The sequence below is a fragment of the Camelus ferus genome, chromosome 2, assembly GCF_009834535.1.
Source record: "Camelus ferus isolate YT-003-E chromosome 2, BCGSAC_Cfer_1.0, whole genome shotgun sequence".
Classification (NCBI taxonomy): domain Eukaryota; kingdom Metazoa; phylum Chordata; class Mammalia; order Artiodactyla; family Camelidae; genus Camelus; species Camelus ferus.
The window spans coordinates 54,383,139-54,400,995 of record NC_045697.1 but is presented as its reverse complement, the minus strand read 5'-3'; the positions used below and the strand labels follow the sequence as shown (position 1 = coordinate 54,400,995).

The following is a 17,857-nucleotide window of genomic DNA, read 5'->3' as shown; positions in this document are numbered from 1 at the left end:
TTTATAAGGGGAGGAAAATTTGCCTATTTTATTCATTAATATATTTAAATGACCTAGGACAGTACATGGAACAAAGGTGGTAATCAAAATAAATGTTTATTGAATGAGTAAATGAATGAATGAAATGGAGGAAAAGGAATTACTTATTCAAATAATGCATTTATGTAAAAATTGCCATCATTAAGGGAAATTAAGGTAAATAGCTCAATGAAATTATAGTTTCTGTATGAATGCTGTTGAAGATGCTTTTCAATCCACCGCACATTATTTCTTTTAAAATGACCCAGAAAGAGTATTTCTCAAACTTAGCTGTGATTCTTTTTTTTTTAACTCCTAAAACTCAAACTATATAACAGAGGAAGTTTAGGAACTAACCATCAGATTGTAATGTTCCCCATCCAGTGACGACCACATCTGAATTGGGTGGGAATGAATAAGTAGTTTCTGGAAGACATGCTCTTCGGATGTTGCTTGTATATAATACTGGTGAAGACAGATGCACAAGAGCAATGTCATTATCGTGTGTTGGGTAGTGGTAGTTTTCATGAATTATAATATCCTTGACACTTTGCTGGGTGTGTGGATGACTTAGAAGAAGCCCAAAACTAACATTCCATTCTTTGGGATCCCTGGCCCTAAAGAAAATAGGTTTATTTATTAAAAGGCTTGTATGTTGGAGTTGTAGGAATTAGTATCTTATACTTTTTTTAAAGAAATAGATATGTTTTGAATTCCCATAGTGAATATAAGCATACAACAGTATGGCTATATGTAAGAAAAAATAAAAATGAGGAATACATGAATAGACTCTGAAAACTCTATTTTAAAAGATAACCCATGGAGACCACATTTTATTCCTTTTTGTACAGAAAAGAAAAGGGTTTAGAAAGATAAATATAACAACACAAAATAATTAGGTTAAATAAAAAGTGGGCAAGGACTTGGGACAGAGTAAAATTATGGAAATAAAGGGAACAGTCTAAATCCTCTTTTATAATCATTAAAAACTATAAATAGAAAGACATTTCTGACTTTTACTATTACTTGTTAATCAAGGCATGTACATTAGGCACTGAAAAATAAGTGCTGCAGGAGCATTTTCAAATTCTCAAGGGTGAGAGGGATTTTTGTCTTCATGTAAAACCACTGTGATACATAAAACCAAGAGAAATGAGTGAAATGAACAATCAAACAGAAGGGTAAAAACCATTTGGGTACAAAAAAAGCAAACTTTGGTGTAATAATATATCCTTTAAAGAAAAAATCGTTTCAAATGGAGCTATAACATATATGGGAGAAGGCAAGATGAACTGAAATACTTAATGATTAAAGAAATAAGGCCAAATGTAATAATGATGAGAAAGAAACAGAAGACCCATGTTCAGGTTGGGATTTACAGTTTCCTTATAAAGCTGAATTAAGTAGATTTAGCTTAGTGATTCTCAGCTGAGGGCTGTTTTGTCCTCCAGGAGACATTTGCTAATGTCTGGAGATATTTTTGGTTATCAGTCTTGAGGGGATGCTAGTGACATCTGCTGGATAAAGGCCAGGGATGCTTCTAAATATACTACAATACACAGGATAGAATTACTTGATCTAACAAATAATTGGATAATAATAATAATCCCCACAACAAAGAATCATTTGATCCAAAATGTCAGTGGTGACACTGTTGACAACCTGGCTCTAGCCTGAATATATCTGTTTTTTTTTTTAATGATACTTTATTGAGTAATTTCGAGCTATACCTCTCAATATTGAGCAGTTGGAAGTGTAGCTGTGTGGCCATATTCTTGAAAGATATGTATCAGATTTTTAGGTAATTGAATTTGAGGTCTTTATGTGGTCCAGAGCTTACTTTATGAAACAGTGAGCAGCAGTGACAAGCCAGCTGTTACTAATCAGAGTGGCTCCACATCGGTGGACATTGTTCTGTTGAAGGCTGGCTTGCCAGGGCCATTCCCCTTCCTCAGCATCCATGCCCCCTGCTATCTTGTTCCCAGAAGAAGTTATTGTGCGACGTCCACAACCTGCTCAAAATGGAATTCATTAGCATATAATGAGATTGATATTGCTTATGCATGCATTGCTATAGTAAACAACCTTCTTATAATACATGTCACTATTAACTGAGGAAAAACTCATAGTCTTGGAGAAGTTAGGAGTAACTGATGACATGAGATTTCCTGAGAATTCATTCAAAATTGATTGACATCTTTCTCCCCCATCCTCATCACTCACATACACACCTTTGTGTGTGTGTATGGCCTCACTATGACCTATTGAAAGAGGTAGGTGGAACTAAGTGTTTGAATATTAAAGATAATAATTGTATAACAAATTATTAAATTGCATGGGGAAATACGTGCTTTTTAATTTCGTGAACACTTGTTTAAAGCAATGATTGTTATGAAACACTCATAAGAAAGTGTGAGTGAATGTACATGTGAATAAGATATTGATGAGAGACAGAGTAGACAGAAACGTGTTTGCATTCAAGTTACAATACACAATACCTGGATAAAAGGAGTAACACACATGAAGATAGCCAACCCTCCCCCAAAGCTGGATGCTTCTCTGAATCAGGACTGTGCTTTAGTGTCAATTTAGATCCAGAGAAACTGCTAGATTCTTTAAGTCTTTGAAGCAAATCTGCAGTAACAGTATAACTTCACTATTACTCTATCTGTTTGACCCTCTCTCTGATTCTCTTGACTATCTCATCTTACTCCAATTAAAGAGCTTATCATTTAGCAGTTTATGATACCTTTTGCTAAAGATTACAAGCCTCATTAATAAATACTTTTAGAGGGCAAGAATCACACCTTTTTTTTTTTTTTTAAATGTATCTCTAGAACCTACTGGAGAGAACCCATCACATAAAAGGAGCTCATACAATTTCTCAACTGTTTGTAGAAATGAAGTCTATAGTGTAATCCATGAGATATCTTAAAGTCAAAATGATATTTGACTGCAAAACTCTCTTCTGTAAGAAGTTTGTTCTTAAGAATTTAGAGAGTGAGTAAAACTTGCAAAAATCAATTCAGTGGCTGTAGATTAAAGTAATGGTTCTCAATCAGTGACAACTTTGGATACCATCTCCTATCCCCAGGAGAAATTTGGCAGTATCTGGAGACATTTTTGGTTGTTATAACTGGGAGAGGCAGTGTTGGGCTACTGGTATCTAATGGGTGGAGGCCAGGAATACTGCTAAAAATCCTGCAATGCACGGGACTGTCCCTGAAACAACGAATTATGTGGCCCAAAATGTCAGTAGTTAAGGTTGAGAAACTCTGAGTTAGAGAAAGGTATTTGTACCAAGAATGAGAACATTTAACTTAATTGTAAAGATTAGTCAATCGTTTCAGAGATGTTAATTATATGCGACAAGATGTATCTTGAGATACTCTTTCCTGAGGGTGGAAAAGATTAGAAGCACAGGGGAGGGATGTGTAGACTTTTAAAAAGGCCTCCACTAACCCCCTGAAGTCCTTAGGTTTGTATATTGCTTCCGATTCTGGATTGTTCTCTTTGATGAAACCTAAACTTCAGGTTGCTAAGGCATCCTCTTCATAAACATCATTTAGTTGAAGCAAAGCCTTTGTGGTTGCTATTTTTGAATGAAAGAGTCCTGACATTGACTCACTGACTGTGACTCCGTTTTCTTTCCCTCTTTCATTCCACTCCCTTATCATGGAAGCTACAGAGGATAAAGCAAACAATGCAGAACCTAAAGGTATAAGGGTTCCTCCCAATCCTCCCTTCAGTTTGGACAACTCCTAAAGGAAGTTGGCTTTGGCTCAACTTCCTTCAGAGGAAGATGAAAACAAAGATGCTTCTCTTTGGTCTAGGAGAACCTCCCCTGGGTGACTCTATTTCCCTGTTTTTGCTCTTACACAGGATTTTAATCTAATTTGTATCTATTCAACCAATTTTCATTCTGAGTTTTCATTTACTCATGACTGTTGTGTCTGTTAAGCTCTCAGTACCTCTGCAGTGCTACCTTGTTATTACCTCTGCTGAAATCTTACCTGGCACCTTATAGCTTTTGTTACTCCAAAAGAGGTCATCAGGTAAATTTCAAGGACTTGAGGTACGTAATGAGGACATGTTGGGTGATACTTTCAGAATCATCAGACAATTTACCAAGCTCTTCACCGTCCCTACCCTTCTAACATCTATTCCATCACCTATTACTGCACTTAAATACACTTTATATCACATGCCAAACTCTATTCTCTCTTCAACCCTGTTTGTTTTTTCTTGGTTACCTATCCCTTCTCCCTTTTTATTTAAAGTACAATTAAAATCTCAGCTAAACCAAGTCAAATTCAAGATACTGGTCTGGATGGTTGTTTAGTGTTTAAGCTGGGGGATGGACAAATTGGCCGATCTCTTTCTTACCACTGCTTTTATTCCTGTGTTGACTACCTCTCTTCTACCAACCTGACAAATCCTTAGTTGTGGATTTTGAGTGTATCATTACTAAAGTTTTTGATTGATTAAAGTCAGAATAACTGACTTTAAAATCTCTTAGTAAGTTGCTTGAGGTTTGTTCAGTCAAAATATATCACAGAGAAAGACAATCTAAAACAGATTTGTGTTTCAGTTTTGCCCAGTTTGCTCAGAAATAATTATGATGAGACTGAAGGATGGTAAAAGCCATCAGGGTCAGTGTCACCCGGCTCAGGAGGGCGAGTCCTCTAATCCAGTTGCTCCAATCAACCTCAGTCCCCAGATACGAGTGCTTCTCCTGACAGTGTGCTCTAGGTTGTAGCAACCTTGGGGATCACATTTCCCAGAGCGGCTAGTGCGAAAAGAGAAGCAGAATGCCTTGGCCAGCAGGGAGCTGCTTGCATGTAAGACAACTGATTTCTCAGCACATAAAACTTGGCTTCTAGGATCAGAATTCCACAGTGAGTTCCTAGACCTAAAGTTTTCATAAGCAGAGTAGAAAATGCAAACAGCTGACAACCTTCGAGGGCTTCTTATGAGCCCTATACTCTTTTAAGTATTTTACTTGTACCTTCTTTTATCATCACAACTTGGAACTGAAGGTTTGAGAAGTTAAATAACCTGTGTAAATTCTCCCAGTTAGTAAGTGGCAGATCTGGGGCTCAAAACTGATGTGTAGCTAGTATTAGATTTTAAGTTCTTAATTATCACTGCTTGTCCTTGGAGCCCCTCTGCTAGTATGGCCTGTGATAATATGTTCCTCATTTTAAATCCATGAGATCAACCAATTTAAGACCGTTTACAGTCACCTTAATACAAGTTTCTATTACAACTTTATAGATACACACATTGACTCTCAAGTGAAGTTTTTTTTTTGCCATCCAAGGAAATAAGTTTTACCAGAAAATAACTGTCATGAACTTACAGGTATGGAGAAGATTTTCTGCTGTCGGCATTGCAATGTCTAAGAGTCAAAGGAGAAGAAAATGGAAATATTTACATTTATGAATACATATAGTTTTAATATTAATTATTTTGTTTTGGGAAACACATTGTTCTGTAGGCATAATTATTTTATCAATCTTGACTATGTAATTTCTATGTTCAGAGATTAGTATAGAGGGTAATATAATCTTAGTATTCATTATTCTGTTTCTAAAAAGACTCTCAAGTTCCCCATTACAGGTTATTTGAAAAAGAGGTCTTGGGTCCTAGAAAGTACTGAAATATTCGAAAAATGGGGATCTTTCACAATATCTTAAACCCAAATCACCAGATACCAAATGTGTTTGACATCTTTTATGTGCCACTATAAGTACTCTTAGTCCCTCTTATTCCAGCCACAGTGTGGTGACCAATGGCACTCAGATTTGGATCTGCTGTACTCAGGAGAAACTTGACAAATGCCCTTCTCATGTCATCACCTAAGACTTCTCACTTTCTGCCAGAAGGAACCCACTGGACATTCTGAGATGGACAATAGGAAATGTGGGAGTTAACTCTATTGGAGCCAATGCAGGATAGGAGGCGATAGACCGACGCTTCCCTGTTTAGTCACAGGGGAATACGGTTCCAAACTATAATTCATAAGGTCCTGTGGGAAGGAGCTAGAGTTGCAGCTAGTGACGGCCAACTTCCTCTCCCTGTTTTACTTTCTGTCCTTAACTCTTTCTCAAATCAACTACTGCATGCAAGTCTCTGGCTCTGGCTCTGCTTTTTGAGGAAACAGGCTAAGACACTGAAACAGTGATATACCAAAACAAATAATTAGTAATTTGGAAAGAGTATGTACACTATTATACTTAGTGCATTTTTTTTGGTGTTGTGTGCATTTTGCTGTATTTTGATCATTTAAAAATCAGTACATTTTGTGTAGTAAGTTTCAATTATTCAGAACATTCAATTAAACATGACATTCCATTTCCCATTCATTTTAGATAAAAAAAAAAAATTTTTAGTAACAAGGCAGACTTTAACATTGTCTACTCATTCCTAGACATCTAGAGAAAATTATAGAGATTTACTCCAGATAATTTTGCTATGGGCTCCACATCCCTGCAGAATTGTAAACCTGTTTAATGCATGTGCAAAGTGTGTGAGGAGAGAGTGAATAAGTGATTACAATTATGTTCCAAGTTTCAGATGCAGAGAACTGTAAATCCACTAACAATTTCTACTTAAGTTTCTCTTCAAAAAGAAATCACCACTTGCTCTACAAATTAAATACTATAAATGCCAATGTAGGTTTGTTTTTATCATGCTCTTGGATTTCTGTAAGTCCAGGAGGGAGTATCCAGTTATATATGTCATTTTCAATTAAACATTCTTATATTAAGTTGCACAACAAATCAGGGAGACAAAATAATTCTTTACTGGGAAGTCAACCTGTCTGAACAAAAAAGCAGGAGCAATTCAGCAGTCAGATGGACTATGAGTAAATATGAGGCACACCTACTTAAACAGATGGTGTATGTCCATCTAATCCTTTTATGGCTGCCTTGCAGAGGGTAATTTTTATTTGACCTAATACCAGTGGAGTTTGATTTTGAGCTTCGTGTGGTGGGTAAATTATATAAAACCATATTAAGATTTTGGGAAATAATTCAACTCCTGTAACTCAATTGGAAAAATGTTAATTCCTATATCTTAAGAACTAATTATTTAGAAACGCTACTTTGTTCACAAAACTTTCTTCTTTGAGATTCTCTTTATTGATGCATGACTTGCTAAAAGAAATGTTTCTGACTGTAAAGTAAGTTAAAACTTTTAATAGTTGTATTATTTCAGAGCTTAATATAATAACTATCTATGGATAGGTGGAAGACAGGTACAATGAATGGAGAAATGACAAGCTGATACTTTTTTTCTACTGAGTCACTGCTGTGGCTGTTTCTTTCCTTTTAAATCTCTTGGCTCACACTCAAAGGCTGGAACGCCTATGGATTTACCTCTGAATCAGGGAGTCAACAATGTAACCTGAGGTACTCCGTTTACAATGTACCACATAAAGGAAGTGACACATAGACACACAAAAAAGGCACTGCCCCTGCCAAGAAGGAGATTCCCATCAAAGAATAATATGATAAAGCAGTTTTAAAAAATAGCTCAGCAAGTGTTAGCATTGGTTTTTCTCCTTTGGGCTGGGAATCAAAGAAGAAAAGACATGGACCCTGCCCTTGATGAACCTGAAGTGTGGTGGAAGAGATGTACAATTAAGTAGATAACTCAATATTAAGTGATAAGTGCTATGGCAGATGTATGCATAAAAAATTGGATGCACCAAGGAAAGTCACCTAGAAAAGAGTAGGGAGGAATAGGAATAGTTGATGACAAACATCTTTTGGGAAAGAGTCAAGAAATTAATTTTACTGGAGCAAAATAAGCTTAATTCACTCACTACTGAATATCAGATTAGAAAAGATGCATAGATGCTCTCCATATGTACTTTATAATCTGTAGTATTGCAAATCCATGACCATTGTTTCCTATTTGGTGTCTTTCTGAGGTTAGGAATTAAGAAATTTAAGTTTGGGAGTACTGGTAAGAATGAGGGCTCCCTAAAAGTCTACTGTCCAGTGAACATTTCATTTCTTAAAAAAAGAAGCCTGAAACATAGTAATAATGAAAACTAAGCTGTATGATTGTAAAGTATAAGGAAGAATTTTACAGTAGCAGTAGGTACATTTATAACTTAAATTTTACATAGACCATGGGTTATAACTCCACTTACGTGAATTTATTACTTTACCTAAATCCAACTGATAAATTAGTTAATTAATCCTATTTTTCAGATAGTTTTCCTAGGATTCTAGCACTACACACTTAGAAGAGATCAGCTGAATTCTCTTGTGAAATGTGTTTAATGGGATATTTTAAAATGTTTATGTGGTAGATTTCTGTAAACCTTAAAACTAAACACACATGGATTTACTGAGCAACATAACCACTATAAAATTGTTTTACGACACAGAAATGATCATCTTTCACCATGTAAGTTCATTTATACTATTTTCATCAAAAAAAGGTACCATGGAACATTAATATGACTGATCTACATTAAAAGGAAAAGAAACAGAGAATGGACCTGAACAAAATCTGAATCCTTCACTCATTGAGGTTTTGATTAGTCACTTGGTTGCATATTTAACCTTAATAAATCCTTTTCTTTATATTTCTGGTAGGCTGAAAATTATCTCTGTGATTAAGTATTACATATCATTTGTCATTCCTCAGAGTGATGTAGATTAGTTTTTCACAGTACAGATCTTCAATATGTTTGCCATTTTCACTCTGAAGATAAATTTTAAAAATATTTTATTAAGATTTAAATAGTTAAATATTTACAAATTAATTAAACAATTAATTAATAAGCAGGCATATATGCAGGGTGTAGTTTTAAAGGTAGAACTATGCTTCTTTTAGGATGTATGTAAAATCAGAAATATCTATTTTTATTTGGATATTATATATGCTTCTCCAATGACTTAGCCATTGTTGATTTTAATCTTTGGAAGCAGTATAAAATATTACTATAATGAATAGAGGACATGTACAGAGGAGTATCTTTAGACAGTTACGTTGATGTAGTGAGCAGTGGATAATGTAAGTAAGTGATAACGTGTCGTAATGCCTTTGAAATGCCATCCTTGTGTTTCTAAGGGGCCCTTTTGAGGACACATGTTGAACAGGAAGTTACTATTTAGGATTAGCACTTTCAGTTTGGAAAGCTTCTAGTTTGACTCTCTCAGGTACCTAGACACCTTGTGAAGTCTGCCTTTTTATGGTACAGCTCTGATGTTGCAACCAGAAGAGAATTTCTTTGTGGATTTCTTTTAGTTCACGGCCATTGCTGTCTTTATGACTCATCTTAAGAGGCAGCTTCTCCAAGAAGCTTTCATTCGTATCTCCCTCTTCTCAAGTAATTCCTTAGCGTCAGAGTCCCTTGCCAATTTGCATACAGTAGTTTTTGATGCAAAGTAACCAACACCTGGTAATATTCATGTGTTCATTCTGAACAAATTAATTTTTTTCTCTAGAACTTATTTCAAGTTGCTTGTTTTAAATGTATCTTTTTTACAGTAAAAAATTCTTCTAGGAACTATATATTTTTGAAAAAATACAGAAAAATAAAAATATTCAGGAAGTGGTAAATAGATCCAGTTACAACCATGACAATTTATAGACTTATTTTATGCATTACTTATGAGTAAATCCATGACAATTACATGGTTTTGAGGTTGAACATGTAAGCTGTCATTAAAGACAAACCACAACTATTTTTTTCTTACTCAGTACACCCTAGGACTCCTGTGTATTTCTCTGGAAATTCTACTTAGGAGACAAAGGATGTAAAGGATACAAAGAATAGAAAAACTGTTTTGGGAGAAATTCCTGAAATCTTTAATTTTCTTTGTAGCCTGAGTTGACAGACTTGGGAAAGATATTTTTTTCTTCTTAAAAAAAGAGCTATTAATATGTTTAATGCCTTATCTAATCCCTTATTGATTTTTTCTCACATTATGAGCTTTAATAAAAGCTTTTTAAAGCATATTTTATCATTGAAACAGAAATAAATTAAAGGGGAAGAAAACATTAAAATTGGCATTTAGTATATTGTACTTTCAGCAATTTTATGCAGGAAAGAAAGAGTTATATGCAACTCATCAGTAATAGAAAAGAAAAATTTGAGTATGCTGTGAGGGAGTGTTCTAACTTCATTGATTTACGTGAGGCTGTCCAGACTTTTTCTCTTTGAATTACCCATAGTGCCTAGCAAAGTGTTTGTACAAATACTTCATAATTGTTTATTAAAATTGATATTTCATAATATTTGATTTTAACTCCTCTCAATGATTCTTTAAATTAGATATGGATTTAAATCCTTTCTTCATTAATGTTAAAACTGAGGACAGAGTTTAAAAGATTCAGATTTGAAATAATTGACTATAAGTTTGGAAAAAGAAAGCAGATTTTTTTTTTCACTAGGAACTTTAATCTGCAGCTTAAGCAGATTTTTAGTGCAGCTCTCAATTCTAAAGTGATTCATAAAATAATGTAGAGAATGCACAGTACACTTAGAATCAAAAGACATGGGTTCAAGTCTTGGGTATGCCCATTATTTATTTTATGGGTTAGGACAAATCACTTTACTTCACTGAATCTTCTTTACCTGCGAGGCAACCAGACCAGAGATCTTGAAGGTCTTTTCCAACTCTAAAGCCTTCCAAATGTCCACTGTCCAATGAATAATGCATTTTCATTCATTTGATGTAGACCAGAAACTAGTAAACCATTTACTATTGCTAATTTTGCTACTGATTTGGGGTAAGTAACTTAACATGCATGGCAGTTATAGAGAACACAAATTCTAAGTGGAAACCTGTGAGGTTTTGCTTTATTAGTTGTGATGATCCATGGCAAACTTTTTAAAAATCATCAAACAACCCTTTTTAGATACTCACTCCAGTATCATTTGATATGTGCACAGAAAAAGAAAATGAACTTAATATTAGAATATACAATAATAACTAATAAGCTAAAATTTTATTAAAATTTTCTGGCCATAGCATTGTTGTTCATATTTACTCAATAAATAAATAAAGCCAGTAATAGATGATTTAAAAATTTTCCTGGTAATGATTTAGCATTATAACTAAGAATTATATAAAACAACTTTCCTGAAATAGGTGTAATTATTACATGCTGAAATGTTAATGGATGCTTTGGTTGATTAACTTGTATTTCTACAAAAGTAATAATTTTTATCTCTTTGTTCAACTGGCATTGATTTATTTCATCCTTGAAGCTTATAAAAAAAAACTCTTCAAAATGAGCTATTTCCCTGTTCTGAATCCAAACATGAAAAGCACACAGAAATGTTCCCTAAGGTTCAGTTGGTTGTACGGTGAACAAAGCATAGAATTATCAGAATAATCATGATGGCTGAAAAAATATTCTTTTGCAAAGTGTATATAGAGAAGAAAATCTGTCTTGGTTACTATCTATTGAGTGTTTGCCCTATGCCAGGCACTGTGCTAAGAGCTTTATTTATGCATGTGTTCATTTTTTCCCAGAAGAAAACACTATGAATATATGAACTATAACCCCTTTTTTAAAGTCGAAGAAACTAAGGCTCTGTGAGATCAAGTGATTTGTTTTTGGTGAGGGGATGGGGATGGGGATGGGGATGGGGATGTGGAGCTGGCCCTACTGCACTAGTGCTTTGAAAGGCCGTTCTCACAGTTCATTCCCCCTCACCCATGGTGCAGCCTGAAATTTAGGGGGAGGGTATGGGCAGGACTATGAAAACAAATAATAGCAAATAGTTGACTTGCAAACCTGCAATCCATAGGATATAGATTTTGAGTATTTTTTTTCTTCTGATAAAAACCCAACAATTAATAATGCTCTGTATCAGTCCTGTGCATTAAGTAATTGAAATATGCACAACAACCATAGAACTGTTTTGTATTTTTATCATCATCTCCATTATAAGGTGGTTAAGCTGAGAAATAGAAATGTCAAGTAATTTCTCCAAAGTCACATAGCTAATATGTAAAGGACATGGGATTCAAATCTCATAAGCAGGACCTGTGACCTTAGCCATTATTCTATATCCCCTCTTTCTAGGCATAGTATAGGAACACTGGTGCTGTATTCTGCCATTCACTGTAACTAATAACTCTGGCCAGTGATGTCTTTTTCCTCTTCATTAGCAGCTTCTATGAAAATGAAATATACAACCCTGACATACTTAGGAGTAGGTGCTAAGCAACTGAACTAACCTGACAGAATAAGAAGGTCAGGCTATTCAAAAGACGCTGTGACAGCAACCTTGGCTATCTAAATAGCTTTCATAAATCCCTAAGCCAGAGATCTATTTAAGTGGTGACCAATGAAGATTCATAATCTCTTTAAGTAAGAGCTGTCATGAATGTGAGCTTTTGTCTTAATGCACTTCACTGTACTTTTGGAGGCCTGGCCTCGTTGGCTTCTGGGTTTGTTCCTGCACCTGTGAACCCCTGCCAGTGTCACAAGGCATCTTAGCTTCTGATGAGGGGTGAAGAAGGAGAGACAGGGAGTTTCTAGGCAACGGGTAGAAATTAAGGTCCTAACAAAGAACCATCTGTACTTAGGTGTATTACACTTAATAATTGTCATTGCTTTTCATAAACTTGTAGGATGGCATTGTAATAAATAAAACTATTGAGAAAAATCATAAATCTGGAAAAGACCCCCAGAAAGTCTATTTTCCTAGGATCCTACATAATGTTCTTAACGTTTGGAGGAATACTAGGAATATAATGCCATTTCTTTACTATGTGACTTCACGTTTTTAGCAGGTAAGTTTCCAAAAATATATCTTTGGTGGCAAATTCTCCATAAATTGAACAGCTGCTTTATTTCTGTGTTCTTTTGAGGTCATCACATGTAGGATAAGCCACATGAGAAGGAAGGTTCTAAGACAAAGTGACTGATGTAACCCGAGGAGAGTCACATTTCAACAACATGAGGGCTTTTTATCCAGAAGAAGCATGTTCATGTTTTGCTTTTAGATTTTTTTTTAAACTTAAACTTTAATTTGTGAATTTGTGATAATTTATGACTACAAAACACTTTTTCTTAAAGTGACATAAGGGCACATTTCATTTGATGCATAGTGTAACATTCTAAAACATCTTAATTTCCTTGCAAAGTGTTTGAGCACTCACTTACACATACAGTAATAGCAAAATATATTTACATTCCATAGAGTTTAAAAAACTTAAATCTGACTAAAAATATATATATATATATTAAAAAATACAGAAAAATTTAGTGCTTTCTTCAGCTTAATTGTGTGAATATACCCTGCCTTCTAATTGTTTTTAGTGATTGACTTCAATTAAAAAAAATTCCATACATGGTGTAGTTACAAAATACTATGTCAGTTTTTAATGCTAAAGTCTGTTTTAGACATTGCTTTCTATGCATATTTGAGAACCAGAATATGTGAGCAGACTGTATCTCAAAAGTATTTAGTGTTTTTTTTAATGTTTAACACTGTTTAATGTTTAATGTTTTTTAATGTTTAACACTGTTTAAATTAAAACCAGACATTTAAGCTAAGATCCTCTAATGTCCTATACCAAGGAAATTAATCAGCATTTTGAAATCATTTTAAACAACATAGTGCTCCTCTTTCTATAAGATTTTCCTCCGAAGGATCATGGGTAATAATCAATTTGTAAGGAAATAGGAATTATCTGTGAACAATTTTAATTGTTCTCAACAAAAACATGCCAACACACCCTGGCAAGGCTGAAATATTTATAAATGTTTTAAGCTGAACTGTCTATAAATCAATGTGTTTCCATTATTCTCATAGGATTTAAATGTGAACAATTTTTAAGACATGAGATCATGGTGATTAAATGGTTAACTCAATATGTTTAGTTAACAATTTGCTATTCCTGAGGAATGATGAGTTTTTTGATTCTTTTGATGCTCCAGACAATTGAACACTTGGCCTAGATTTTTTTTTTTTTCACAGTCCTTTCAGTCCTTCCTATAGGATAGGAATACTTTTCTGCCCTTGGTCAAATTTGTTGTAACAGAGAACTGATAGCCAGGTAGAACTGCTTAGCTGTGCCCAGTATTGGCTATGCTTTTATCAAGACCAGGCAGACACTCATTATCCTGGGAACCAAGGATGTTTGTCCCTACCTTTCAGAAGCCAACTTTTACAGTATTATTAGGTGACCAAGAATAAGAAATAGATTGTACATAGGAAGAGAGAGATGAAGTCCATGAAAGGCCTATCAAGAAGTAGGTCTGATGTTAAAGAGATTCAGACTCAATTCTGGAATTTAGAAGCCTAGATTCTTGAGACATTTGAAAGAACTTGGGGAAAAATCAAGAACCCACAGAACAAGCCAGAAGAGTCTGAGCTTAAGACTGCCTTGTTTTGCAAAGAAGTGTTATTTGGGACCTTGATTATTAAAAAAAAAAAAAAACAAGAACAAACTCTATCATCAAGTAAGATTTAGTTCTAAGACTATAAGGATGATATTACAACAAAAAATTGATTAACATAGACCTTGATTATTTCAACAGTGGTTAAAAGCAGTATTATTGTATATGAAATGATATTCAAAGAGAAAAGTATTGTCTTCACTTGCACAACAAAACACCATATTCAAATTAAAAGATGAAAATCATTCCATATCATACATAAAAAGCCTTACCTGAAAATTTAAATGAAGAAGATTCTATACACAAAGACCCAGTTTTGCCCTTTAACTTCTGATGTAAAATGGTTTCAACACTATCCCAAAATTTTGCCGCACCATTTATATAACAGGATTTAAACTTCAGCACAGCATGTATTATCACTTTTCCTTTGGCTCGGCTGCAGAACAGAAACAGACAAAGAAATTACTCCTTTATCATTCTTAGTGGAGTCATTCTCTCGTTTGTTAACCAGAGCTCCTGGCAGATATTCCAGTTCCTCCCAAGGGAGTGAAAATGGACATGGTGAACAGTAAAGAGAGTGTGATCTAGACTTAATGGGAACTGAATTTGTATTCTAGATTCACTATTTGCCAGCTCCTTGACTACAGCATGGAGTATCGTACTCTGTATATTATAGAGATGGCTTTTCATTTCTATAATGGAGATGATATTATTGACTGAGTTATTGTAAACACCATATAAGATAATGCATGTGGAGGTATTGTGAAAAATCTCAGAATGCTGTGCAAAAATTATTAATATAAATGTATCTATGTATTATAACTGCACTATGGACTTTGTAGGAAGAACCAAGAGCAAATAACAAAATGAGATGTAAAAGGTAAGATGAGAGAATCGTTTATTATTTATTATTTTTTTAGTGGAGGGACAATTTGCAAGAGTGGGCTAGTTCTTCTGTAATGAAGAGATATGGAAAGTTTACTTTTCTTTGGGCAAAGCCAGTTAGCAAACTGAGATGGCCTAAGATCTCCCTTTCACCCCAGCCTTTAAAAACCCTATGGTGCTCTGCTTCAAGGAAGTTAGGATTTAATTCTGGCTTTTCTACCCTGTTGCAAAAGCCTTAAACAATGTCTTCCTTGTTTGTTCAACTCTGGTGCAATTTGTGGTTTGACAGCCCTGTGGTGGGAACAATTCTGGCATGTTTATTGGAGGAATAATACCAGGTCTGTGTGGATTTCAAATGTTGAATGAGGACAAGGCTATGAGATGAAGTCAGAGAGAAGCAGCGCTGGGTCAAATGCTGTATATAAGGAGCATGGCATTTGTGGGAAACTGCCAGAGGATGCTAAGTAGGGGGATGATGTCCTCTTCCAATTCACTTTGGTTGCTGTGTAGAGAATGCGTAATAGAAGGAGTAAAAGCTGAAGATTAGACCAGCTGATGCAGTAATCTAGATATGACTGCTTGGGTTCAACTACAGCTTTATTACATATTAACTGTGTGACCTTGGCAAGTCATTTAACCTGCGTTTGCTTCCATTTCCTCCTCTGCAAAATGAGAAACTAATATATACATATCACACAGGGCTTCTATCAGGTTAAATGGGTTAAATAAAGTTCTCTGGGGGTTCTGGTTAAGAGCATGGATTATTTAAAAATCAATCAAGAAAATTAAATAGTACAAGTTCTAGTTTTAGGAAGGGGTTTATTCCAAAGCATAGTAACTTTTCTATTTGTGCTTGTGGTTATTATTTTTTCATATCTGTTACGGGTTACCTGTTCCTTACTAGCGTTTGGATAAACATGTTTGCTGCCAGAAAATAGCTGTGGAATTGGATTTCTAGAAGGGCAGGAAGGTAAGGTAAAGGAGTGAAGCTGGTTGGGTGTAAATACATATGCATACATTGTGGGAGTGTTAGGGCCTGCTGCAAACAGTGCAACTTCAGAATATTGTTGCCACGTGGGAATGTGGGTCCTATGTTGTTAGATCTTTTGATTTTTTTTTTAGCACATTCTGATAATTCTGCTTTTTATGTGAAATTTCCAAATTTTTACATTTAACCCACGATTGTAAGCAAGGTTTTCCACATTGTCTGCCACTAGTCTGCTACTCTTGGGTCAGGGATTCTGTACACAGCTCTCTTATCTTACCCATTCTCACACTGACACCTTCTCTTGATTTTAGATTTGCTTTTAGACTTTGTGCCTTCAAACAAAAAGTAAACCCATTTAACCTTTACCCAATACTCACCATCAGCAAGAATTCTTGGTTCTGGCTTAATAATTTTACAACAGACCTTGAATTCCTTTTTTTTCACATTTGAAAATGCTAGTCATTTTGAAGCCTTAAATTTAACCTTTCAGTTATATAATAAGCAAAGATAGTCTGTTGAATATGAGATATGAAGGCAAAGGAAAAGTTTATTCTCTGTGCCTCTCAGGCTGTTTTACATACCTTACTTGGACAACATGAGATTTGACATACTGTCTTCTTAGTTTGGATTCATGAAATGTTTCATTTATCTGTTAAAAAATAAAATAAATAATAACTTATGTTTTCTTTTTTAATTTTTAAGTTTTCATTGTGGAGAACTTCAAATATACAAAAACTGTCTAGTATATGGTGAACCCCATGTATCCACCATTCAGCCTCACCACTTATCAATAAACGGCCAAACCAGTTTCATCTTACTACCACCACATCCTAGGAATTAAATAATTCCTTAATATCATCAAATACGTAGTGTTAAAAATTCTGCAGATCATGACCCGCTTAAGAAAGATATGCAATGTGTGTTAAACAGGTGGTTATTTTGGGGGAAAATTACGTTTATATTAGCTCAATTAATTCATAGATGTCCGCAAATCCATAAATTACATGGCAAGGTGAGGCAAAAATATTTGCTTCCTAATAGTAACATGATAGGGCAGAATAGTCCTTTTGAAGAGGTGTCAATTCAAAGGTCCAACTGATAAAATTTGTCTTCCATGTTCAGCCTTCTATTGAACATCAATGGCATAAGACTGAACAGAAGTGTCCCCATAAGGAGATGTTCCTAAAACTTCTGTACTATGGCAGTCCCTCTTCATGTCTGGACTGCAAACCATTTCCCCTGCTCCTTCAGTTAGGGGCTACTGATGGGCTCAAAGCAGGATATGTAGAAATATCTTAGAGAAATTTTATGTAAGAATCATTTTCTCAGCTGTTCTAATGGATGATTTCTCACAGCAGGACCTTCACAGAGCACCAGACAAAAAGTTGCACTGTCCATGACTTTCACTTTGTCAAAGACAGTCTTTCAAAGCAATAATTCATTATTGGAATTGTGAAGATTTAATTTATATATTTCCTCTTGCTCCAAAGCAATTGGGATGTGTTAATTTATTCAGTAAGTATCTATTGAAATAAAATTCTGAACAAATTAGATACAACCATACTTTCTTGGAGA

The 17,857-nt window shown here is 34.8% G+C and overlaps 1 protein-coding gene across 3 annotated transcripts in view; it reads right to left on the bottom strand.

Moving 5' to 3' along the window:
- The window catches only part of LOC102506745 (transmembrane protease serine 11C-like), a 54,804-nt gene that overhangs the window by 7,290 nt on the left and 29,657 nt on the right, over nt 1-17,857 (bottom strand). For all 3 annotated transcript variants that reach the window (XM_006185067.2, XM_032459178.1, XM_032459181.1), the window contains exons 4-8: nt 16,864-16,931; nt 14,682-14,845; nt 5,381-5,419; nt 1,859-2,030; nt 376-635 (exon numbers count right to left, since the gene is read on the bottom strand). In XM_006185067.2, coding sequence (XP_006185129.1) covers nt 376-635; nt 1,859-2,030; nt 5,381-5,419; nt 14,682-14,845; nt 16,864-16,931 — 703 coding nt within the window. The remainder of the gene's footprint in view (nt 1-375; nt 636-1,858; nt 2,031-5,380; nt 5,420-14,681; nt 14,846-16,863; nt 16,932-17,857) is intronic.